A 25,167-nucleotide genomic window follows, 5' to 3' on the forward strand; every position below is an offset into this window, starting at 1 on the left:
TCCAATGCCTTATAACTTGAATGGTGAAAGATGCTCCTATTATTTCTAGCCTGAATCCAGTTCCCAAGCACTGCCTCTCATTCTGACCTTTCTTGTGTCTGACTGTGACTGCTTCCACAGTTGCAGGAGATGATTACCATCATCATACATGATACCATCTCTAAAGGCACCTCTCACAGATAAATTAAATACATTTTGAGTTTCACTGTGGGAGAAATTAACCAAGAACACAAATTCTTTTTTTCTGCAGTTTCCTCATGTTTAAAAATAAGAAGTCTTATTTGTCTTACTTACAGTTCCTTCTCCTGATCACTCAAGTTAGACAGTTTTCACTGGACTACTTTTTTTTTCTTTAGGTTTTTTTTTTTTTGGCTAATGCTAAACTCAAATATTTCAGAATGTGTAGTTTAGGGTGTTCTTTTCAACCAAGCCTGTGATAGGATTTAAAAGACAGATAAAGTTTATCTTATGGGACTTGTTCTCCTGCAGACAATGGTGATTACCATTTTGAGGGGGATGGTCTTACTTTCATTATTTGTTGATTTTATGTTTTTTCAGTTTAGCTAAGCTATTGCTAAATGGGTGACTTTTCTGGTCCTGTCTACATAACTCCATGTATACATTGTTATAATAATACAAGACAAGTTTTAGGATCTCTGAGAAATTCCACAATGTTCTAGGCATTGTTCAATTAATAACAACAATTTGAAGAGCACTCATGTTAAGTTTCACATCCCTCTTGTGTAAAAGTTATCACATTGTGACAATTTTATTACATCTCCGGGATCTAGATATACACATTCAAAAGAAGTTTAAGATTTGTATGAAATACACCAAAAGGTGGAATTAGCTAGAAAAGGTAAGGTGAAAAAAAAAAGTTTGAAACTGTAATTTAGGTTCACTGCTGGAAGAAAGAGCTGGAAGAAGTTTCTAAGTTTCTCACCCTCAGAGGTATCATTACTCCCTGGCAGATCTATACCTTTTAGCTTTGGAGTTTTACTCACACTCTTTCCATCCAGAATTCCACTTCCAAACTTTCCCATTTCTTAAAGCACCTCTCTGTCTAAAAAGAAATTGGTAAAATAAATATAGATTATTGAAGGCTGCAAGAATTTGGCAGCACAAATACACCTAAAAAACACTTCAAGGCCTGACATCTTTTCTGCTAATGATACCAAAAAAAGTTTGGTTTTGTGTCTTTCCAAAGCAGAAATTGCAACAGAAATCACAGACTTGTGAAAGTCTGGCAATTAAGATTAATAATCTCCCATTGTGTGATATGTAGAATTATACATATTTCTCTCTCTGATTGAGAGGGAGTGCTAGATTGAAAAGGAAAACGTGCATGGGGGAAAGGCATCAAAGCCCAGCAAGAAATGTCACTAAGACCAGAGACATTTTCACATACAAACCATTTAAAGCACATTTGAACTGAATCCAGAAGAGATGAATGAGGCAAGTGACTGAAGTGGTTATTGAATCATTGTATTTCCCAGTGACTCACCCACTGGCTGAGAAGTGCACAGCACCAGCCAGCAGGGTCACAAGGAAAATCCATGTTAACAGCTTTCATTCAGCATGTGGGAAGTAGCTGTTTTTATGGGCTGTCTCCCTCCTGTAATGAGTGTGTAGCAACACCTCAGCAACAGCTCAGACAAGCCCAGGAGCTGTCAGAGGCCTATCCCAGCTTTGTTTACTGGACAACTCTCTTTCATGGTCTCCTTAATAAAATACCAAAGATGTTAGCAGGACAGACATTCCTTTACTATGGGCTAGAGAAATCTGAACCAACTAGGAGGAAACCAGCAGGAACACCAACAGGGAAAAAAGCCTGAAAGAACCACTTAGTTCAAATGATGAGTGAATTGTTTTCATGCTTTTAATAAATAAGTTGCCATTTATGAAGAAATTTCCCCCAAGCATGGCAAAAGTGGGATAAAGCTGAAAGGTAAGCAAGTATTTCTTCAGATTCTAAAAGATACAAAATTATTATTTACAGATGCTTCCTGTTAAAATATGTTGCCCTTAGATAGCATGAGACAGAAGCGTCTTCATTTTCTGAACTTGTAAAAAGAAATTCATGAAGACATAAAAATAAAGCAAAACTATATCTGCTTTGATGAGGTATTGATAATGATATATCTACCTGTTCATGAAGATCCAAACCCTACATAACATGGAAGACAATGTGGACAAATGAGCTGTCAATCTCTTGTCAATCTCTCCCTGTGTTTTCAGCCCTTACCTCTGGTTTCAAAGCAAAAGTCTCGCGGATTGTCTCCCCAGGTCTGATTCTAGCAAGATTAAAAAGAACTGTGAACTGCATGTCATCTTTGGTGAGTGCATCTTCATCACACACTGCCAATTCTAAAATATTCTGGTAATAGAAAAAATAAGTAAGAACACTTATTGAGCTTCTGTTAGGCAGAAACAAAAAAAAAATTATAGAAAAAAATATTATAAATTATTTTTGCAACTGTTTCACTAGCAGAGCGGTAAGAATAAAAAAGCATGTCCTTTTCTTCAGTAGTCTGCTAATGTAGAACATTATTACACCCAGTCTTGGGAAACCTGTGAAATAGAAAACAATTACCCATAACAGAGGTTCCCACTCTCCTGAGACAGAAAACATGCCAGTGCTCTGCACCCCACTGATAACCCACCCAAAGAACAGACTTAGTTTCTTCATTCCCAAAGTTCTCGAAATTCCGCAGTTTAGGGAAGGATTAAATTTACTGTCTTCACCACAGCAACTTCTCTACTCTTCTCTTAGAACCAGTGGAGAGAAAGCTCTTTCAAAGTTAGCCATGGCAATACAGCACCAAGGTATGCTACAAGTAGTGCTTATTTTACTCAGGTGACAACAAAGGGAGTCTGGACTAGCTTAGATACAGGCATTTACATCAGCAATGTCTGTAAATAGCTGAGCAAAGTACTGCTTATGTCTACTGTTCTGTGCAAACCAGTCTGTTAAGCAAGCGTTTTCTTAAATAATTTAGCACAGAGAATCAACATGGGGTCTACTGAGGATTCTGAGCTATTCAAATTGGTCAAAATTCTATATTTTACTACCTCAACTTCTCTCTGGATCCTAAAGTAGAAAGTCTCATTCCAGACAGGGTTGTCAGAATTCCTGATGGTTTTGGTCCGAAGCTTTCCAGGTGAAGCAGAAGGCAGCCACAAGCGTACATAGCAGTCTGATGCTGTCACTGCAGCAGAGAAAAATCAAAAACCTGATGCCAATGTTATAGAGGAACAGTAGGGTTAGGCCATAATCCTGGAGATTAATAAATTTTACTACTTTTTTTTTTAATTAGTAAAGAGATCACCATTTGGAAACAACCAAGGAAAACCATCTAATTACTGAGTAACTACAAACTGCAAATGTACACATGCACACACAAGGTACACTAAGAACCACGTTTCCCATGTGAAGAGAAAGAGGAAAGTGGACTATGCCCACTGACCATTCCTCAGGCATAGTCCTTACAATTCCAGTCCATGATGTTAAAAAGTTAAACTGAAACTACAGCTGGCTCCACAAAGGGCTGTTAGGATGATTACAGGAAAGAAGAATGCATATTACAGCAAGATCAGAGTCTGGCTTGCTCAGTTGAGTCACACAAGCATGCGGAGGGGACACAATGGCTGTCTAGAGGTGTTAGGCACTAGGCAAGATGATCTGTTGCAGCTCAAGGCCAGCATGGGCCCAAGAACTGGAGGGCACAAGCAGGTTGGAAATCTTCGTTTCACTTCCATCCTATATCTATTCCTTATGGTTAGTGCAGGCAGTGCCTCGAGCAGCCATCCTTTGGGGAGAGCCAGGGTGGGGAAGCGCATTTACTTTGTGAGGCTTGGCAACGGTGTGAAAGGAAATCTCCCAGGTGATGTCCTTCAGAGCTGGAGTCAGGACTTGACGGAAGATTTCCACTGCAGCCCGAGATGCCTAAATACTTCAGACTGGTATCAAGCAGTGAATAACATTGCCCCGCAAGGTTTTGGCACGAAAGTGGAACTGTCCCTTCAATAGAGTAGATAGAAGAGATCATTGAAACTCAGAAACACAGGCCTTGTCACACTAGCACCTTTCTAGTGTCCACCTCTGGATGATGCTACATGGCACTTGCCACTGGAGCACAGGAAGTCTTTGGCAGGCAGTTATTCAACCAACAGGGGATTCACTCCCTCTGGTCTCCCTCACATCCAGGCTTGGTCCTACATGGCAAGGCATGGATGGTCTCAGCTGTAACTTGAGTAAATCATTGCAAAGTGATGCTTTTTTTTTTTTTTTTTTTTGCTGAGTCATTTTTCACTAGAGGAATACACAGGCCAGAAGTTACAAAACTGACAAAGGCAGCTCAATGGCTCTGTCCTAACTGAGAAACTCATTGGAGACCTCTGCAAAAATGGCAGCTGAATAGCTGGTCCACAGCACACCTGGAGAAGGAGGCATAGGAGGCTGTGAAGGGGAGATAATGAGTTAAAGACACTTGAACACAAAAGTACACAGCAAAGTCTGCTTTGCCTGCATGCTCAGCATGGGCTTTGAACTGGATCTGCAGAGGTCCTCCTTAAACAAAACTATCAATACAGTTTATTGCGACTGGTCAACAAATACCCTGAAAGATAAAGTATTTTAGAAGGCTTGAAATTCTCTAATTTATGTTTGATTATTGTGTATAATCGGTACATATCAATAAAAGGTCCCTAAATTCACAGCCTGAGTGGCAAAATTCCTGCCCATGGAGATTCATAGATTGCAGTGTCCTAATGAAGTCTACCTTCCTTTCTTGGCCCAAAAAATTAATCTAGGTGTCTTGTTTTTCACCAGTTCCCTGAAATGCCACTGGAGATGTACTCCAATCTGATAATACCTGAGACATTTGATCTAATTACAGCCCTGGCATTAGTATTTATATTGCTGTGCTTTGCGTACGTTGCTTGCATACCTTCGGAACTAAAGAATATTGCTCTCTGTGTAAACTCTGCAGGTGACTAAAAACACAATCAAACCACAACTCACACAGGTCTCTTGACTTGATGTTCTTAGCTTGTATGATTCTTACAGAGAGCATGTGGATGGGGCAAAACTTCATCTGCAGAGAAAACAAATGCAATAGTTTGATCAGCTCAGAAAGCAAAAACAAGATGTATTTTGAACAATACAGGGGACAGTCTGCCCATGTCTGTTTGAAATGAGGTGACCACCTTCAAGTGGCAGTACACCACACTGAGATGAAAACACAGCAGCACAGCTGTTTGCTAAGGAGCTCGAGGAAATGAAGACAGAGAGAAAACACAGGCTCAGACAGTGGTATGGAGAGCTTTCTTTGTCACCCCAGAGGCATTTGTTTTCAGGCAACCTGATGTGTGCATGGCCACAGTGATGGTTGTACTGCCAGCACCCCAAGGGTCCTGTGCCACCCATAGCTCAGAATGAGACCTTTGGAAGGGGATATTAGGAATTGCAGCTGCCTGCCCAGGTCATGGCACAGCTGACCTACCTAGACTAGGACATGGTACTTACCAAAATGTGCTATAACATCTGACTTTGTATCTGAGCTAAGATTAAATTTCTGGGATGCTTGTAAACAGGGCAAGCTCACCAAGTGGCCCTGCTGACTTTGAGGGATCAGACCACAGGCCAAGCAGAGACCCTTCATACAAAATAAAAAAACTGCTCTGCTTTGCAGGTATGATATCACAGAATTCCATGTCATTATGCATCCTGAAAATACACAATGGGAATGGAAGCACTTGCCTTCCAGACATGAGATTTATTTCTATCACAGGCAGGCTATAATTTTAACACTATTTCAAGTTACTTGTTCCTAATTCTTAACAGTTAAAGTTTTCCAGGCTAAGCTATTCAGAAAATACTTGCCATTTTCAAAAGACATTCTGAGAAGCATGAATGAACACATACATAAGTGTAACAATCTTAATAAGAGAAGCAGGGAAAATACTTTAATCTTTTTTGAAATGGGTACATTTAAATTTCCTTTTAATTTTCTGCTAGGTTTTTTCAATTTTTCTGCATGCCATGTCATGACTAGCATGACTTGTCAGCAATATTAGGAAATAATAACATGCAGTTATTACAGTCCCACTACCACTAATAAATTAAAACTTAAAGCTTAAATTACCAACTGAAATAATACCTCTATTTGCTTAAACAGGTAATCTCATTACACCATCACGAAATAATTTGACAATTTTATTTTGAAAGTTAGCAACATGACTAATTTTTCTGACAAGGAAATTATTAACACTGTAGATACAAACTGTTGGGGAAGGAGGAACCTCTCTACAGAAAGAGTCACTCACTACAGTTAATCTGAAATTCTTTTAAAATGAGGTGGAGACTATTATTGGACATGTTTATTAGAGATGAGAATAGCCTGCATTCAGCTTCATTCAGCCTTGTTTAGAGGTAAATTACGTTACATAAGATGGATATCATCTGAACTAGCATGTGAATTAGCATGTTCAAATAAAGGCCTAATATTAAATTTTATTATGTCACTTAAAGTTACATACTTTTAAATTTCAGATTTATATTTAAGAGCTACTCTGACCAGAGAAACCCTTGTTAAACTTATCAAATCACTTTAGTCTATCTCTTGGCTTGTATAAAATTGCAAAGCAAATTTGGTTTTGTGTGACAAGAACTTTTCTAGTATGCTTTCCTCCAAATTTAAAACTGACATATTTAAATCTTCCTCAGTTTAATGCATTGTGGACATTACAAGTTCTAATTGGGACACTTCCATATTATTCCGGTTGCCCACTGAAAGAATTTGACTTCAATATTCCTGTGCAAATAGTTATTTATCATGGAACTGCCAGGTGGAACACTCACTCAGCATTCTTAGTGGTTTTCATTTACGTGAATTATTGGATTATGTAGACAATTACAGAGGTGACTAGTTTTAATTAATATGTTAATTCTTAGTCATTTTGTAATCAACTTCTCCCTTGCTCAACAGAGGCCCAAACCATTCATAGAATCTGCCTTCACTGAAGAAATACATGTTGGCATAAATTTTGCGTTGAAACAATTTGTGATGAAAATTTCCTAACTACTTATAAAAATAGCGCATCGGCAGGTCATCTTCAGAGTACTCTCAGATGTGACAGATGTTGTGTTTTCATCCTCTGCCACTACAGCCAGAGTGCCTCACTCCTTCTCCCTTCCCCTTCCAACAGCAATCACGTTCCTTAAACATGCCAACATTTGCCAAATGATGGAAACATCAAAGGTGACTTTTCACTCCTCCTGATTCAGTGCAGCTTAGTCCTGGTGTGATTGCAGGATAAAAAGCAAACAGATTCAGATGGGAAAGTGTGGCCATAATAAACCCTGGGGGCTCTGTAAATCCCACAAGGAAGCCAGAAACCATCCCTCTCCCAAAACTGCAGTTACTCCAACCTGTGATAACCATTCAGAAGCGGGCTAATTCCTTTTTTCATCAGAAAAAGGCAGAGCTAATTTTATTCAACAACAGTCCAGAGCAGACCCCTAGGGTCTGATTTGGATGATGTAAAACAACATCTTTGCCTGAAAGGGCTGGTACACCAGAATACCCTTCCACAAAAAATAATTACGGTTAGAGGTACCATTTGTTGTTTTCATAACATGAAAGGCAACATGTAACTTCACAATTAATGCAATTTGATGAGTGCAGACACCCTATCCAGACAGCTCTTGACAGACTTGCAGCTGTACTGGCCTTGTTGGTTTTAGTTCACTTCCTTGGGAGAAACATGGTTTCTTGTACAGGCATGCAGAGAGTAAAAAACCCTCTGTAAACATCCAGAGTCAAAGGCAGCTTTCCCAGAAGCACATCACTCTGTTTTTGCTGGGAAATTACTAGTGTGACACTGGGGCCAACAACAGAGTGCAGGGCTCAGCTACCTGTGTATTGCTGCATCCTAAGCAATTACACTCCAGGCCAATAAATAGTAGCATCTCCAGAGTACCAAAGGGAAGGCTAAAACTTGGGGAAAAAAAAAAAAAAAAGAAACCAACAAACTTCTTTTCACTTGACAGTATTTAGCATTAAACTATATTTCTGTAGTCTCAAACCAAGCTTTGAGGGAGTAATTTCTGTTTAAAATACAGAAGAATCAGTAATCAGGAGATAAAACTAGCATGTCAGAATTGCCACAGCTGTATCAAACCTTAACAGACTGAAAATTCACATCTGTTGCCACCATCTCCTTGATTGTAATAATACATGCTCACTGACTTCCTTCCATAGGAATGTTGATCAGCTCTGGAAGGACACATAAATCTTTTGTTTACAGGCAGTTAGTCACTTAAGGCTTCATTCCAAAAAGACAACTGAGCATACAAAATCTTAAAGCTCATAAATATTGAGGAGCATACCAAAACAATCTGTGGATGGCAGTAAAAGAAGAAAAACCTACCAAGAGCTTATATATTTGATTTCAGTCTTTATTGCCCCTCCATTCTGCTACTAGAAGAAGATCTCAAGACCACCTTCACTAAAAAGTCAGTATTCTAGGGAAGTTTTTGCAGTCTGGGAACTTCATCCCATAATTCCCTGTTTTCTTTTTAAATAAGTCCTTGGTTTGTACATGTTGGAAGGCTGATTGGAATGTCAGTGTTTCACTCTCTCTGCGCCAAACTCAGACAGCTCTCTGAGCAGAGTTATCACCATGGGATAACACCAAATTATATTAAGCTTTAGATGAGGATTTTGCTGTCTTCTGGCATTTTGATAATAGCTGTAGGATTTGCCACTCAGCTTTATACATATGTTTCAGACACGAATAATTATTTTCTTTCATGGGTTACTTCTTCCTCCAGTGGTGTACTAAAAGCCGTAAAATATCTTGCCTACAAGATCTCACACCAAATGTAATTATTTGGCATATTCTTACCATTATTTTGCGTTAGATACTGAGGATTTGGTCCAACTACAATTTGGGAATTTACCAAATTGAGATTAAATCTATAAATGTATGAACTATAAGAAAGCTCGACTACCAGCCCGGTTCTAAAGCACTTTCTTCCACTAGATCCTCTAACATCTAGTACGGGCTATAAGCCCTTCCACGGTGAGAACACTGCTAGAAATTTGTCTTTCCAACCAGCTGCCTACTTTCATTAAAATTAAAGGGCTGAAAAGTTCTAATGGAAAAAGCCACTGACTGAAGAAATATAGAAAGCTATAGTCTCATTTTGCTTGGGAATCACAATTGTCCCAAATTTTATCATTGGAATTTAAACAATTAGTGAGGAAATCTAATTCACCTTACAAACATATACTGTAATTTCATGTAATCACTGATGGATTACTTCAAGAATCCTTGTGGATTTGGGATGTATCTCCTGTTCATATATATCAGTTACCTCTTTATATGTGTGAGTGGGTCCCTCAGGGCTTTGTATTGACAAAATTTCTGGGTATTTTGCCAGATGAAAATTATTACATAGCCCACAAAATAAAATTTCTAAGGAGGGATTATTCTTGTCTGAGTGGAAGACATTGCTACAAATATAAGTTGTAAATCAATACTGACAATCACTTCTGTGTCAATTTGGTAGCTCTCTTAAAGTGCAAAAAACTAACTGGGAGATTAGGAGATCCTCCTAGATAGTTCAAAGTACCCACACATTTCTAAACATGTGGGTTTTTTAATGTAAAAGAAAAAAAACCCACTCTATTCTTATTTCCATATCTATTTACCAACTTATACACACTGAAACACAGGCTTGCCTGACACAACAGCAGAGCTACCTGCAGTACTGAATTAAACTCTTTCCTTGGGAACAGAATCTTTCTGACCTGAAACTATGCTTGCACTCAAACCTTTTGGCAGTGGTGCCTATTTACCAGGAGTCTGTCGGTACTCATGGAACATCAGTTGCAGCACTGAGATGAAAGGCAAGAACTTTGTCATTAAACTTTCTAGATAAAATTATACCTGAGCTATCTACCCATGTATCAGCTCCAGAACTGTCTTACTAGATACAACATGGATCTTTAAAACTGACAGATAATATTCATATCTACAATAGAGAGATAAGTCTGGATCTAACTGGTAGATGGACTAGAAACAAATTTTATCCAGAAAGTACGTGGCATTTACAACTCATTTTCTCTTCCTGAATGCTTGTATATTTTTAATCTATCCCTTAAGCCATCTGTTCAAGCCACTGATATTTTTCTAATCTTTACCTTTGCCTGTAAATATTACCCTGTCACCATTAATGATCTCTATAGGGTGTAGCATCTAACATTGTGTCTCACTATATTTTAAGCCCATGAATGCCCATATATATTTTCTTACTATCTTTTATAGATATTAATAATTTCTATATAATAATATAGATATTATTAATATCTTCATAAATTTGACGAAGGATTTGATATATAAAGAATTATTATCTGTAAGTAATTCATGCCTTGCATTCAGACACCATGTCGATTTTAAGATACACATGAGAAAAGAATTTTCAGCTAATAGTTCTGTTGATTTATACTAAGAGCCATCAGTTAAAATCTCTGAATGGAACTTACTATTAAAAAACTCAAGTCCAGACATGAAATACTTCCACAAGAATTGCAAAAGCTGTAAACAGTATGTTAAAAATAGTTAGATCTAAACAGGTCAAACAGGTCATTAGATGTCTCCCCTGCAGCTAAAGTAATATAGATTATGCTTTGTTGCTAGATAAAGCTGTTGGTTTATTTCAGCTGGGGCAAGCAATGAACTTATGCTATGCAAAGAAAAGCACCTAGGAGGCCTAAAGCACTTTCATTTTACAGAAGGTAAGCTCTTCAAGAGCAGCCTCCTCTTCCTTCAGGGACTTCACTCCGGCATGTACACCAAGGACAAAGCAAAGTATCCCATTTGCTCTGTGCTTCCACTGCAGCTCGCTGACAGATCAGTTACCGGAGGTAAAAGAGGAGAGCGGCGAGGCTGCAGAGCTCAGGATGCCCCTGGCCCACCACAGCAGCCTCTGCACCCAGCAGATGCAGGTAGGAGGGAGCTGGCAGGGAGGGCTGGAGCAGAGAGGCCCAGCCACGGCGCCGCACGTGGCTCCGCTCTCTTACCTTGGCTGGTGGGCTCCCCATGGCGCCGAAGATGGCGACAGCGACCGAAACCCCAATTTGGTTAACAGATCTGTCAGCTGACAAACAGGCTGGCAGCTTGTTGTGCTGCTGCTGCTGCTGAAGTAACCTGAAGGACACATATAATTTATACAGGCGCCGAGCTCCACCCTCTGCCTCCTCTGTGTGGAGGAGAGCCTGCCTACATCTGAGAGGGAAAGATCTGCAATGTCAGAGGTGAGCAGAAAGGCTGACACTTTTAGTATTTCTCACCATTTGCTATTGCCCCAACATCCTCCCAACAGGTTTTTGGGTTGATTCTGACATGTACAGGAAGTCTTCCTTCACTCTCACCTCTTTCACAGATCTAGTCAGAAGATTAATTTTCAGTAGCTTTTAAGTTCTTACACAAATATTCCATGAAAAAGAAAAAGCTAAAGGGATTGGAGAACTAAATCTCCAATCTCTGGTGGGAGACCAACCCACTTCTGAGTGCTCTTTTCAACTTTTCCTACAACAGGGACTCAATATATTCCAAATATATTATTGGGAATCTTTTTGACAACCAGTAAATCATGACTCCTCAACTGGAAGTACCTACTGGCTGATCACTCGGCCAAGGCAGAGATGCTGGTGAAATTGAGATAAATATTAGCAGAGAAAGGGAAAGCTGCAAGCCTTCTGGCCTTTTTCCCTCTACCTGCTACTGAGATGAATATGATAACTTGACATTTCCCAGTTTCCCATCCTGTTCCCCCATCAACTTGCTGTTGACAGTGCTGGGTCAACAGGGCATCCCTAAAGACGGCAGAGGCAGGGCTTCCTCCACTTCTCCCATGTCTACCGTGACCTGCTGACAGGGTTCCTGTCAGGACACTGCTCCAGGCAATCTGCTCTGTCTGTACCTTTATCCACACTTGCAATTTCATGGTGTACAGACCCAGACTTGGAAAAGGCCTGGAGGCCACCATAAGTTTTCAGTAAGGTATGTACTCACTGGGGCATAGTAATTCCAGATAGGATCAAGACTCACAAAACAGCCAGTGGACACCTTAAACTAATGGAGAATGTCAAGAGTTAATTTTCATCAAATAGTATGAATTTGGTTTTTGACAAGTGAAAAAATATTAATTATAATCACAATAGTTCATTAGGAAAATAGGTTTACCTGAAATCTTTGGCTTCAGATTTTTCATGAAAGTCAGATACACACTCTGGATCATCCATTTTGTAAAATATTTTCCACAAAAAACTGCCACCAGCTACAATCAGTTTTAGGCAGATGCTCCTGGGCTTCTGCAAGTGACAACCAATCACTCCAATTGACATTTTGCAGACTCTGCTCTGGAAAGCAGCACTGTGCTCACCACCAGGGAGGACTAGATGCACTAGGTTGAAATCTTTGAAATACTAATAAGAAAAATATCTCAAATAAATGTCTGGTTTTTACATGCAGTATATCAAAGGGCAGTTACAAAGCTTACAGAAAAATCAACCAAAACTCATTTGAAAGCAATGTGGAGTTCAGAGCAATTAACTGTGGAAGCTGCAGGACTCCTGCAGTTACACTGCTTCAACAGCCTCACTTGGGCATTTTTATAGGACCAGTTAAGACTGCAGTGCACACACTCATCTTCTTGCTTCCATGGACACAGGAGTCTGTAACATCCCATTTCCAGAGACAAGGGAAAAAAGCAGAGAATAAAGGAAAAAGGCTCTATTCAAGAGGAGTCTTGGTTTTCCACTTTTGTACTGCTGTTGCAGCTTTATTCAGACAGTCTGCTGCTATAGTGAACTGAGACACCAAAGTAGTACATCGACAAATTTACCTCCTAAACAGAAGGCAAGTGGAAAACCAGCCAGAGAACAATGAACTCCACTCAAAGAGTGGTATGTCTGCCTGGAAACGGAGCAACACATTAAAAACAAAACAGCTGTTTTAATGCAGGGAGACCCATGTCTTCATGGAACAGGAAAGAAGAAGAAAAAGCTCCCAGAATGCTTTCAAATCAAGGTGCAAAAGTTATTTTGGAGAGCTATGGAACTAATTTTTCCAATAGCCCCTCCAAGAACCTAATGTTTCCAGTAAATCAGCATGGCCAAAATACATAAAACATTTTGTGTTTCTTGTCAACAAGCACGCTGACAACTACTACATCCATTTTCTTCTGGACATCAGGAGAATGGCTATGTGACATCAGGGCTCGCTGCAGACATTAAAAATGTACAGCATGTGGAAAGTTAGGCAAAGTCAGCTGCATAAGGAAGGAACAACAAAACTTAAAGGTTAAACCTGAACCAAAGAGGGCACAGCAGAATATGTTAGTGAACTAGAAAATAACCAGGAAACAACTTTAAGATGGTACAGAAAGTCCTCCCCCTCCCCTTTTTAGAGGGAGGAAGTCATGCCAGGCTTATACTAGTGGAGTTAGGCTCAGAAAATACCATACTGTACCTGCAGCAGCAGATTGTAAAAGTTCAGAAGATAAAGAGATGAGATATTATAGAAAGATTTTACTTGTTAATTAGGACAGTCTCATTCCACATTTGTGACTGAATCTTACTTCTTTTCCAAACTACTATTAAGAAAGTACTTGGAAATAAGCTGGGGTGAGGGAAGAGATAAAAAGACATATCAAATTACAACGAGGTTAAATTGGTTCATACACTACCTGTGTATTTGGATAATGCACACAGGAGACTGTGTGAAGCAAAATCAGAATGGAAGGAATGCAAGCCCATGCTGCAAGCTCAGCATGAAAGAAATAAAATTAATATAGCATTCAGCTACATGCAATTTACCCAGTGGGCTGCTCACTAATTGCCCCTTGCAGGAAGCTACTGAGCTGCCAAAAAACATGCAGTAGAGTGGCAGCAACTCCAAATGATTGTGAACTGGACTATCCTACTGGTGGCATAAACTGTAAAGCCAACAGGGACAGAACCTACAAAAAATACAGAAGTGTCATTTAGTGGACATCATCATTTGCCCCAGCAATGGCCCTGCAAAATTTCAAACTCAGCTTTGGTGTACAAAAACTGCCCTCACTGAGGCACTGTCTTCTGAGTCCTTCCACCCTTGGTCCCAGCAGCTTCGTGAGGAAGGATGGCAGTTACCAGAGCACACTCCTATAAATATAAACCTCCCGTAACTTTGTTTCAGAAAAGTTCTTCATTCATCCCATAAAACCTTTTAAATAGAGATAAGTGATGGCTCTTGCTAGGGCTGGATGCAGCCACACCACTGAGTAGGTGGAGGTGAAAGACTGCATTTTGAGGAGATGTATTTTTTTGCCAGACAGAGACAATGGGCAATAACAGTCACTTTCTTTTTGCCTCCTAAGTCAGTCTGTAGCTTGTTCAGCTCAGTGGCTAGATTATGAAAATTATATTTATCTAGGAAAAGAAATGTGTACAGTCAAATACAAACCACATTTTTTAAAATGTTCTCAGAAATTGAGGGGAAAAAGTAATTTTTTCACTAGCTCATCACCAAAATATTTTTTCCATACTTGTTTTCTTTAACTACTGTAAAAAATAATCCAAATAACAACAAAAAGTTTATTAAAGTATATCTCAATTTTTCAATTCAAAATTACCATGTGAAACTAGGAGCTATAAAGCAAGCTTCAGAAATGCCACATTTAGAACATGTAACATTAAATTGTGAAATAAAAGCTAATTTTTCATTGTTTTCCCCTTGCCCCATTCTAAGCAAACAACATATCCATTCTGAAATTATTTTAGAAATTTGAATACTTTCCAAACAACAATTTTCAGAACCTGCTGTTAATTAGAACAAAACTACAGGTTGCTCTATCTGAGCAGCAATCAGGTGATAACATTTGTAAATGAACTGTCCTTCTGGCTATCAACATCCAGCCCTGTTTCAGAAAAGTAAAAGGTGTTATATCCTCTTCCCTATCTCCTGAACCACTGTTATCTTAAACAAAGACTTCATACAGTAAATCCAGTATCACTGGCTCTTTTTCCTGGCCAGAGTAAGGGAGCTACTAATTTCCTTAGGTGCTTTGCAGGTGTGGTTGTAAATAGGGCAAGATAGTGATCTTTGCAGCTTCACCACAGGAGGAAGCTGCTTATTACTTACCTGGGGTATCTGAGGACTGCAGTGTTACCTTTCCAAGACACGTCAATGTAGAGCCACACATTGAAACCTACTGTGTTTATGTTTAGAAATTGTTCTTTTATTTTAAACCAAGCGATTGCAGAGCACCTAATTGAAATGATAATTGAGTAAGATGTTTCAATGTCATTCCACTCAAGCCAGTTTCTGAAACCTTTATCTTTAGATCTTATTCAAATAGTCTGACACTGATGTCAGTATAAAATTGCTTGTGCAAAGACCTCAGAAGAGTTAGGTAAGTATTACACTTCACCACTTGGCTGACAGGAACACTTGACTTATGGTAATGGTATTCAGCTTCAAATTATCACAAGAAGGGTTTCCTTCAAGAGGTAGGGTTGCCACCTACCTCTTGTATTTATTTAATGGTCACTTTTTTAGAATCAAGAGAGTAACTCTTGCTTTCTGCTATTGTTTTTCAGCCTCTATGACTGACTGTTCTTTGGGGCAGGATCTACTAAGGACATGTTTGCTACTGAAAGTTATTATACTGGGCAAGAGTAATTAAAACACAAAGGTTGCAGTGATTGTATGACACATACAGCATCATTTCCTTTCTGTTTCTGTCCAAATCTCTTTCAACTCTGTATGTGGGTTTTTCAAGGTCCAACCTTTACCTGAGCACAGCCCTTAGATGTTGGCTGAGAAAGAAATAAAAGATATACAATAATTTATTTCAAATAATACAGAAAGTATCAAGGGTTCAACTAATGCATTCCTACCAGTACCTTATTGTCTCAGAAGACCTTCAAAAATAGCAAGACTAAAACAGTAGCAGGCATTCTGACTGTGCTATTCTGTAGGTTGGTATTGCCAGTGGGTAGGCTTCTTAAGTAAAGCTAGCATCAGCCAACTAGCCAAAGCTAGCCCTGGCCTAGGTAATCTGGAAGATTTTAATGAAGTGCAAATGTAAGAAAACCACTGAACTGAGCATAGAGGCAAGGCAAAGAAATATGGAAACAGCCAGTTCAGGGAGAACTGAATGCATTCAAGTTTGTCACCAGTAGCTCTGGAAATACCTGCAAACTGCCTTTATAGCAGGCACACTGATCACTAAGAACAAGTGAATGCTGACCTTGGTAAATATCCAAAAAGGCTCAAGTCTTAAAAATACCTAATGGCAAAGTTTCATGTTGCAGCAGGAAATCTAAGGGCTAGCTGCTGCTAAAACAGGAGGTTTTGCTCCAGTCAACACCCAAGCTTAGAAAGCCCTGCTCCTACTTCACAGTACTGGCTCTGAACTCCTCTGGCAAAATGCTGAGCTCATTTGAGGAGCTGAAGCAACAGAAAACTACTCTTCTCCTTTTCCTGAGGAATTTCCAGGGCTGCCCTTCTGTAGTGGCATGCAGCCATTACCTCAGCTTGAGCTCAGTAGAGGTAATGTGACCATGGACAAGCAGCATTATCCATGAGAGCTGTCTAAATCATCACAACTCCAAGGGAAATGAGTATCAGAGGCGGAAAACACGTTAGACAATTCAGTGCACATTCCTGCAAGTGGATCATTACCCTCCACTGATCCCACTACCAGAAAGTCACAGGGCTTTTCATCACCTCTCTGTAGGTAGTGTAGGTCTTCTAAGTTTACTGAAACACTGTCAAATTCAAAAACTGCATTTTTTCCTTTTTTCCTTTCTTCACTTATGTCCCTTTTTTTAAATACAAAAACTCTAGACATCAACCAAGCTATATGAACAATTTAAAATAAAATAACCAGAGTTTGACTTAGTCATTAGAGTTATTATGAGCCTTGCAAGCTTATTTACAGCAATTAAAAGCCCTGTGACTCACTTGTGGTGAATTATAACTTCTGACACCAGAAGACAACTTCAGGGGTTCTACAGAGGATTTTAACACAAAAGTTCCTTCTGCATTGATGCTTATCCCTGTAGAAAATATTTCTGATGAGAAAAATTTCTCGCTTAGGTGTGTTTCTCTTCTTCCACTCAACTTGTAATATTTCTGTGACAAAAAGAAATCAAAATTTTCCTAATACAGCAACTGGGAATTTGCCTTGCTGAGAGCACTCTCATCTTAATTCCTGTGGTATGAAAGCAGCTTTCTGCCACCTGCTCCCCTTAAGCAGCAGAAAAGGCAGACAAGTGTGAGGAGAGCACTTGAAACACAGTGAGTATCTCAGCTGGTCTCAGGAAAGCTGCTTTAACCTGTGCCAAGGCAGAGTCATCCACAGAGCCTGATATTATCTCTGAATCTCTCTGTGTATGCATATTAGGTCAGGGTTAATTCCTCTGTTTCAGCAGCACATAAAACATGACCCTTGCATAACACTGCAATTTTAAAAGATTTTGGTCTAGTAGAAAAAATATTTTTACAGGCACAAATCTTATTTAACCTCTTAACTTATATAATACTTTGGGAATTCTGAAACACTGAAGATTTTTACAAAGTGCTTCTTGAAACCTGAGAACCTAGAATAGAAAATCATACCAAGGCCAAGAGAAATGTATAGCCTTCAGCATCTCAAGGAACTAGGGTGTTTTTAACTGTAGGCCTCCCACATTCATGGTCTATGTGGCAGGTAAGGCATCACATGGCCAACAATAGAAAAATTTTTGAGTAGGCCATGAAAAGCATTGAGTCTGTTTAGAGCAGAACATTAAATCAAGCTACCTGCACTGCCTCATTTGGCAGAGGATTCCAGACCAATGTGCCAAAGGCCCAAAATTAGATCTCCTGGCCCTAGCCAGGAAGAGTCTGAGCTGGGGGAGATACAGTCACTCAGAGACTCTAGCTTCCAGGGGCAGAGATCTGATGGAAGACAAGATGTCAGATGATCACCTCTCCCATAAGCAGCTCCAGGAAGCTCACCCACAGCCTGCCAACGCAGCAGGGCACAAACCACTGCTGGTGCCCTCCCTGCAACACGCACAATTTGTACTCTGCAACCCTTCCCCACGCAACAGACACATTGCAAAGTGGCAGAGACCCTTGCTTTGTATGATTCAAATCCACTAATTGTTGGTCTTCCCTCCTGTGTAGTTACACACATACTGAATGCATTTGTCAGCCAAGTAGTAGCAAGCAAACTGAACCACAAAAAGGTAAAATGTCCTGCACAGTGCTGGGAACTGGAATGTTCATTCCACAGAGGAAATCATGTTGGCACACCTCCCTAAAAAGATTTCACTCCCATATATAAGAAAGATTTTGAAATATTTCTGGGTTGATGCCTCAGCTGACATGCCAGGACCCTGCCTACAGAGCTGTTTAGGCTCAGCAGCCCCCTGGGCATGCTGGGAGCTTCACAGCTAAGAGATCTAGGAAGATGGAAGCAAAGGAATTGACCAACAGCCTAAGAACATCTAATGGGCATCTCATTCACCTGCTGACCAGCCTAGGGGGTAACCCCTGGTGAGTGGGAGCATGTCCTGTCATCACAGAGTGATGGGTAGCCAGAGGAACAGGCCAGGTGGGTCAGCAAGGCATATGAAAGCACAACAGCTTTCCAAGCAGGTTCCATGAAGCAGGAGAACCAGCCAGCCCAGCAGTACAGAACCCAATCACCATTTTCAAACAGGGAAGGGTTGCATCAGAAAAGTACGACGGGCCCTGCTCATCAGACACCGCTTCCTCACGTACGCTGCATCTGGGAATGGCAAGGACCTGACTGCTGATAACACACAGCATATTTCCTCCTCCTCCTCAGGCCTCATACACAAACAGCTGACAACATGGACAGATATGTGGAGTATGGAATGCCTTGTGCAACAACTTGCTTACAGTAAAAAGAAAAGAAAGGAAGTAGGATTTAAATTGGTAATGTACCCTCTGCTCTTTGACCCTGTCACACATCCTTTGTACATCTTAGGCAAGTTAGTGGGAAATTTGTTGTGAAATGGAAGTAGCAACAGCCAGTTCACCTGAGATCACAGAAACTGCTGCAAGTCAAAGGAAAGACAAACAAATATTGTAAAGAAAAAAAAATTATTCTGTTGTTGTAGAATACACATTCTATTTATGAACACAATCATTGTATACCGAGAAATTGAGTGTATTCCCCATCAAGTGTCTATATTTTGGAAGGCATCAGTTTAACCAAGGTCCAGGGAGCACCAAAAGGTCCACTAGTCATGGTGTAGATCAGAAATGTGTCCCACCCTCTGAAGTAATGCTTTGAGGTGCTTCTTGTTGCACATTGTTTAACCTTATGTGGCTCTGAATCAAATTAAATGAATGGTTGCATTACATTATTACAGATGCAGCTAAATGCTGTTCACTTGTCCCAAGCAAAACATTCTTCAGCTCTGGGGGAATAACCTGGGAGTCAAAAAGTTAATTAAGGGTTTCACATGGCACCAGGGACAGTCTGCAAGAAGCAGTGAGCAGGGCACCTTAATTTTCATTCAGTATACTCATGTACTAGGAAGTCTCTATTAGTAACTCAAACAGAAGATACTATGGTCTCCATTGCAAAACCAAGAAACAAAGATACTGTAAAGCAATTTGATGCTCTCCTAAATAGGAGTAGATCTTAACAGCTATTAACAGCCCCTTGCATCCCCATCAATTGAAAGAAGAACTGTACAGGTGAATCCATGCAAATCCATTTCAGACTCTCATGATAGATATATCTATTTGATATCTTAATTCTAGTTCTGGTCATGATCATTTGAGCTCCACTTCCTTCCTTCTGATATGTGTAGTCATTGCCATTATGTGGTCTGTCTGTGTCAGGACAGGGTGTAATGAAAAGCATTCTAACAATGGAGCATCTTGGAGTTTTTATTACTAGCTGTGTAGTGCTCAGCAGAAGTAAAACCCTCATTCCTTACACTCTGTCTCCTGCCCCTCACCACTCCAGATTACTGTGGGGATCTAGTGAAAATTCAGCCAGTCAAAAAACAACCCACAGTAAAATGCTGAAAATTCAAAGCCATGTCTTTGCTGTTGGAAAAGATGTGCAAAAAGAGTAGAAGACATCTTCCTCATCTGCAGCTACTGGTAATTCACTAGTAGGTCTTTGCTTAGACAAAGCTTAGCAGCTTTTCTGCTGTCCATTTAGGAGTTAACATATGCATTTAAAAAGCCAAAAGCTTTGATCTCCTCAGACACTTGCACACATTCCTCTCAGGAACAGTCTAATTGATATTAATAGGATAATTCACAGGTAAAGTGCCACCTCAGATGCACCAGTGCTTAATGAACTGGAGCACAACCAAACAGACAAAGGAATATACACAAAACATCAGCCTGTTTCCCCCTCTCTGCTCCCTGAGAAAACCAAATGTATCACATTTTTTCCTAGGTTTAATTATTGTTAAACTCCTGTTCCTCCTATTTTTTCGTATGTCTTGGTGTTCATGCATTATATTTAGACTACAGATCTTTTTTGGAGCAAGGTCTACAGCTTTTCTGAGAACTTCTATCACTTTTAACAAATCATTTCTCTCTTGCCTTTTCACAGTGCCACAGTGCCACAAACGTCAATAAATTCTATTTCTGATCTTGAAACCTGTGTTAAAGCTAAACTATGTATCTTCCCTCCTACACCTTCCTTTCACATGGTGACCCCTGACTTTTCTCAGCCTCCACATCACATTTCCCCCCCATGTGATAGGTAAATTTAAATTAAAACTGGATGATTCTCTTTTATGTGTAGCTCAATCAAACACGAGGAACTTGATTCAGGAATTACTGGGAAAAATGCCTACATTGGGTAGGTCCAACTAAATATTCATAGGTGGTTTTTGTTCTTAAAATCTCTTTTTTGCCATATTCAATGTTTTCCTTATATATCAAACATATTTTAGAAACCTGTAGTTGACCTATATCCACAGATAGTGATGGTCTCTGTGCTTCATAAAAAGCTTCAGATGAAGAGACAAGCTGTTCCTTATTTCATGAAGACTCGCTTTTTAATCTAACAGTGTTAGAAACTAACATTGAAATGCCCTTGGCACAGCACACCTCTTCCAAAAATATGGAGTACTAGAGCTTCCCAGATGATACCTTGCACAAGACAGCACATAAATGCTTCCTCAGACGGAGCCTTGGTTCCAGAGCCTGAGGTTCATAAAACCACAAGGGAAGGAAACACCCATCTTTCCCCTGTTTCACAGCTTTCTTCCCTGAGCAAACATTTTGAAGGCAGTTCCTGGAGACAAACCTTGAAGGATTTCCTCAGCCAGTTTCCATTTCTTATTGGTATTCCTATAGCAGAGGCACCAACCCCTCATTTGCATCTCATTTGTGTCAGAGGGTTTCAGTCTTTCCTGTTTATAGTTTATATGCCATCATGGCAGCAGTGCCATTAGGATAATTATATATATTGTTATGTTAGAACTCCCCTGCACACTACCAGGAGACGCTTTGTGTCTTAGATAACGAGGTCAGCAATTTCCAAGATCTGCAGAACAAGGACAAATTGTTTTGGCAATATGCCCAACTTACTCCCAAGCTTGACCTACCACCTTCCCCTACAGGAGACCCCCATCTGCTCTTCTGCATTACTGTTTATACCTTCTGCTTTAGGCTCTTCCTCCAGGATGAATCATACCATGTTTTATCCTCTTCAGAAGCTCCCATACTGAAGGCCACACCAGGACAGAGGCCAACAGAAAATTCTTCAGTTAAGATAATCACAGAAGCAAGGGTGAGGGGGCAATAGAAGAAATCATACGCCAAAATCATATCTGAGTAAGTTTTTCTAAATCACCATCAGTGGAACACACTTCTAAGCTGGATTTGCATTACAAGTAGGAAGAAGAAAGACAAAATAATCTGCTATTCACAAATGTACACACAATGGGCTCACAAACAGTCTCCCAAACCCTCCCATTGCACTTTTGCTGCCTCCGCAAGGAACAGGACATCTCAGCTCCACTGTAGCTTGTGAGATCTGACAGTCCAGGTTTTATTTAGCATTTAATCTCAGGTCACATTCAAGGCCAGCTAACACAGCTAATTCCTCAATTCATACCATTGCACTGAAATTCTGAGGCACCTGAATTTTCAGATCACCATGCTTTGTAGACCTAGTAATTCTGACTTGACTGTGCACTTAAATTGAAGATATGGCCCTCAAAACAGACATATTACAAGTGAATTTCTGGTCCTAACAGAATTGATAGTGAAAATATCACTAAGAAATACACATCTTAAATCAGAGCTGTCACGCTCAGCAGCTCTGCAGAGAGTAAGCTCCATACAAAGCAGAGCAGCTGGCTTAGGGAAAGCATTGCAGCTACTTAACGTGCTAACCAGCAAAACAAAGCACCATGCACCCTCCGTGGGTGTTAAGCCGCATGTATGCTTCCTATAAAACAATCATCCAACCTACGTGGTCTACCAAGGTGTTAGCACAGGGCCTGCTACCCCAGGCTCACTTGCCACTCACAAAAGAAACAGTGCACCCCAATACTTAGCACTGCATGAGATTTTGCAGCCTTTTGACACACCCTGAGCCAGATACCATCTCCTTGGCTGAGGCTTGTACTGTATCTGTACACAACTGTTGCTCTCACTGTTGCTATAGCTGTACATTATGAAACCCCTCAAATACGCAATACATCCGTTTTTGGCACAGCTCTCACGAGCAGGTGTGTTGTGCAATGCATTCTTCAGAGCTAGCAGGGATTAAACAGCATTTTGTGGGTCCCAGGAGATGCAGTTTATATTGGTCTGAGCACCATAAGGCCAAGTTTGCTCTATTCAGCAGAGCCAAAAGCTGTTGCAAATTCAGACACACAAAGACAGCAGGAGAAAAGAACTATGAAGTTTAGGACGAGTTCAGCACAGATTAATTTTTAAGTTTCCAACTTGCAACAATTTAAGATAAAGCTTTCTATACAAGCATGTTCCAAAATGCAGACATTTGGAGAAAGGTGTTTCTGGGCTAAAAATGTTCTGACTTATTCCAGGGAAGGTAAAGGAAGCTTAGAAACAGATGTTTTGTGTAAAATATCTTCCTAAAACTCTCCTATATGAAGCTTTTGGGATCTTGTCACTTTTGTTGAAGTGTCTCCTTAGATAATACGACGTGGTTGGGATAGTTTGAAAACTTGGAATTGCTAGGCTTTATTGCTAGAGGGTTTGGTGCCTTAAAACACAGTGACACCATGTGGCCAATCGCTCAGGATGGAAACAATGCACTCATGGAAAGGGCAGTGTACCATTCTCTCATTTATCTTTGGCTTTATTGAATTTGTCTTAGGCATGCTTGAAACTGTATTAACTACTGAGAGCAAACTAGATTAGAATCTTCATCTGGGCAGGTAAACAACACCAAAACCAATGATCAGTTTGGATTTCAGCATATGTTCAAAAGTCTCAAGTCTGCAAAATTGTCCAGTAAAACCTACCTCTAAATTCAGCAAGTAAATACGCATAAGAACAGTTTGCACATATGTCAAAACATCATATTCACTTGCAAGCAATTTGTAGAGCTATGATTCAACACTCTCAAAAAAGTGCATCTGGAAGTTGCACTTAAATATCTATAGTTTAATTCTGCAGTAGCATCACAAAAACTTGCAGTTAATTTTGAAAATGGAAATATATTTGCCTTGCTCTCATGGCTTGTTTTTCTTCCAAATGGATACAGTTACCCCCACTTATTTTTACAGATATTTCTGCATGAAATATTTAAAGTTGCAAGTGGGAATATTGCTGCTGGGAATCTTCTCAGTAGGTTTGTTATCACTCTGCATTATATAATATGATGGCTGATGTGATGAATCATCTCTCCCTAGCACAGTCCTTTTTTCCAAATGAGGTGCTGCACATTGGAAAGGTTCCATTCACAACAAATGGTAAGAATGGGCAGATCTCTTTGAAAGACAAGACACACACACGGGCAGGCAAATAGGCAGATGAAAACTGAATACAGAATACCCCTTAAACAGAAGGAGAAAAATGTACTAATTAGCTCTTCACAGGGAATATATTCACTCAGTAGTACTAATGCTCATCAAGAAATGTGTATTTTCAGACAGCATTCAGAGTACCTTGCTCTCAAGGGCAGAGAGAAAATACAACAGTATGACTCCCAGTTGCACAGGCTTTGCAAGGTCAGTGTGCCATCTATGTCTTTTTTGCTGATGAGTTACATAACATGCTGGTGTCATTTTTTTTCTATTCCATACTGAACTCCTGGTGAGCAATTTATGTCAATACTATCACAGTGCATCTGAATGTAAATGAAATAGGTTAATTTGAAAGGTGATCTAAAAGAGTTTTCACCTACATATATAATAGTTTCACCTCTATACATAGCAGTTAGAGCATAGGAAGCACCAGCTAATTAGATACAGGCCTTTCTGACTGTTCAAAATAGGAATTTGAGCTGAGGAAGATTACTGACCTGACCCTTCAAATTTTGTCACCCTCACTGGTGAGATTATGCTGCCATCTTGTGACTTGCAAATTTTACTTAGCCACAGGTGACACTTTTTTCCCCTAGACTGGGAGGACAGAGTACATGATCTCCCTGGTACAGAGGTGCAGTAAGGATGCTTTGAGCAGCCAAGCCTTCATTTATATTCAAACCCACATTGTCCCTGCTTAGCTTTCTTATCTGTCACCCATGGACTGCACCCTTCAGTGTCAACATGGTTGCGAAAGGAAGTGCTGTCCATGGACAGGCCAGAATAGAGGCAACCCTGCAGAGGGGATGAAGCCCACAGTTTAAAGGACTAGGGGTTTGTAATAAAAGCTAAAGAATATCCCCCTGCTGCCAAAAGAATCATATGTGCTGGAAAGCAAAACACACATTTAGCCAGCAGTAGAAAATTGCAGTATACACTGAAAAAAAATTAAAAAGACATATTCTTTACAGCTGGGAAGCCTTATTATAAATTATTATATAGTTTTGTATATTGAGGATAAAACTTTCCTCTCCATCATCTCAAGTGTAAAGTTTGTATATTTATGGTAACATTTTTCTTGCTTGAAAATGTTGTCACTGTATTCTGAATC

At 39.9% G+C, this 25,167-nt stretch overlaps 1 protein-coding gene across 8 annotated transcripts in view; it reads right to left on the reverse strand.

Moving 5' to 3' along the window:
* PLA2G4B (phospholipase A2 group IVB) overlaps positions 1 to 25,167 on the reverse strand; it is a 54,173-nt gene that overhangs the window by 20,347 nt on the left and 8,659 nt on the right. For 2 of the 8 annotated variants that reach the window (XM_026794144.2, XM_026794146.2), the window contains 5 exons: positions 5,024 to 5,096; positions 3,845 to 4,021; positions 3,073 to 3,209; positions 2,246 to 2,377; positions 1,005 to 1,063 (listed from right to left, as the gene is read on the reverse strand). In XM_026794144.2, coding sequence (XP_026649945.2) covers positions 1,005 to 1,063; positions 2,246 to 2,377; positions 3,073 to 3,209; positions 3,845 to 4,021; positions 5,024 to 5,096 — 578 coding nt within the window. Of the gene's footprint in view, positions 1 to 1,004; positions 1,064 to 2,245; positions 2,378 to 3,072; positions 3,210 to 3,844; positions 4,022 to 5,023; positions 5,097 to 11,090; positions 25,012 to 25,167 lie in introns of those variants that run through there. The other 6 variants (XM_026794149.2, XM_074542987.1, XM_026794150.2 and 3 more) reach the window with 4 other exon arrangements.

Source organism: Zonotrichia albicollis, chromosome 6 (assembly GCF_047830755.1).
Source record: "Zonotrichia albicollis isolate bZonAlb1 chromosome 6, bZonAlb1.hap1, whole genome shotgun sequence".
NCBI classification, from domain to species: Eukaryota; Metazoa; Chordata; class Aves; order Passeriformes; family Passerellidae; genus Zonotrichia; species Zonotrichia albicollis.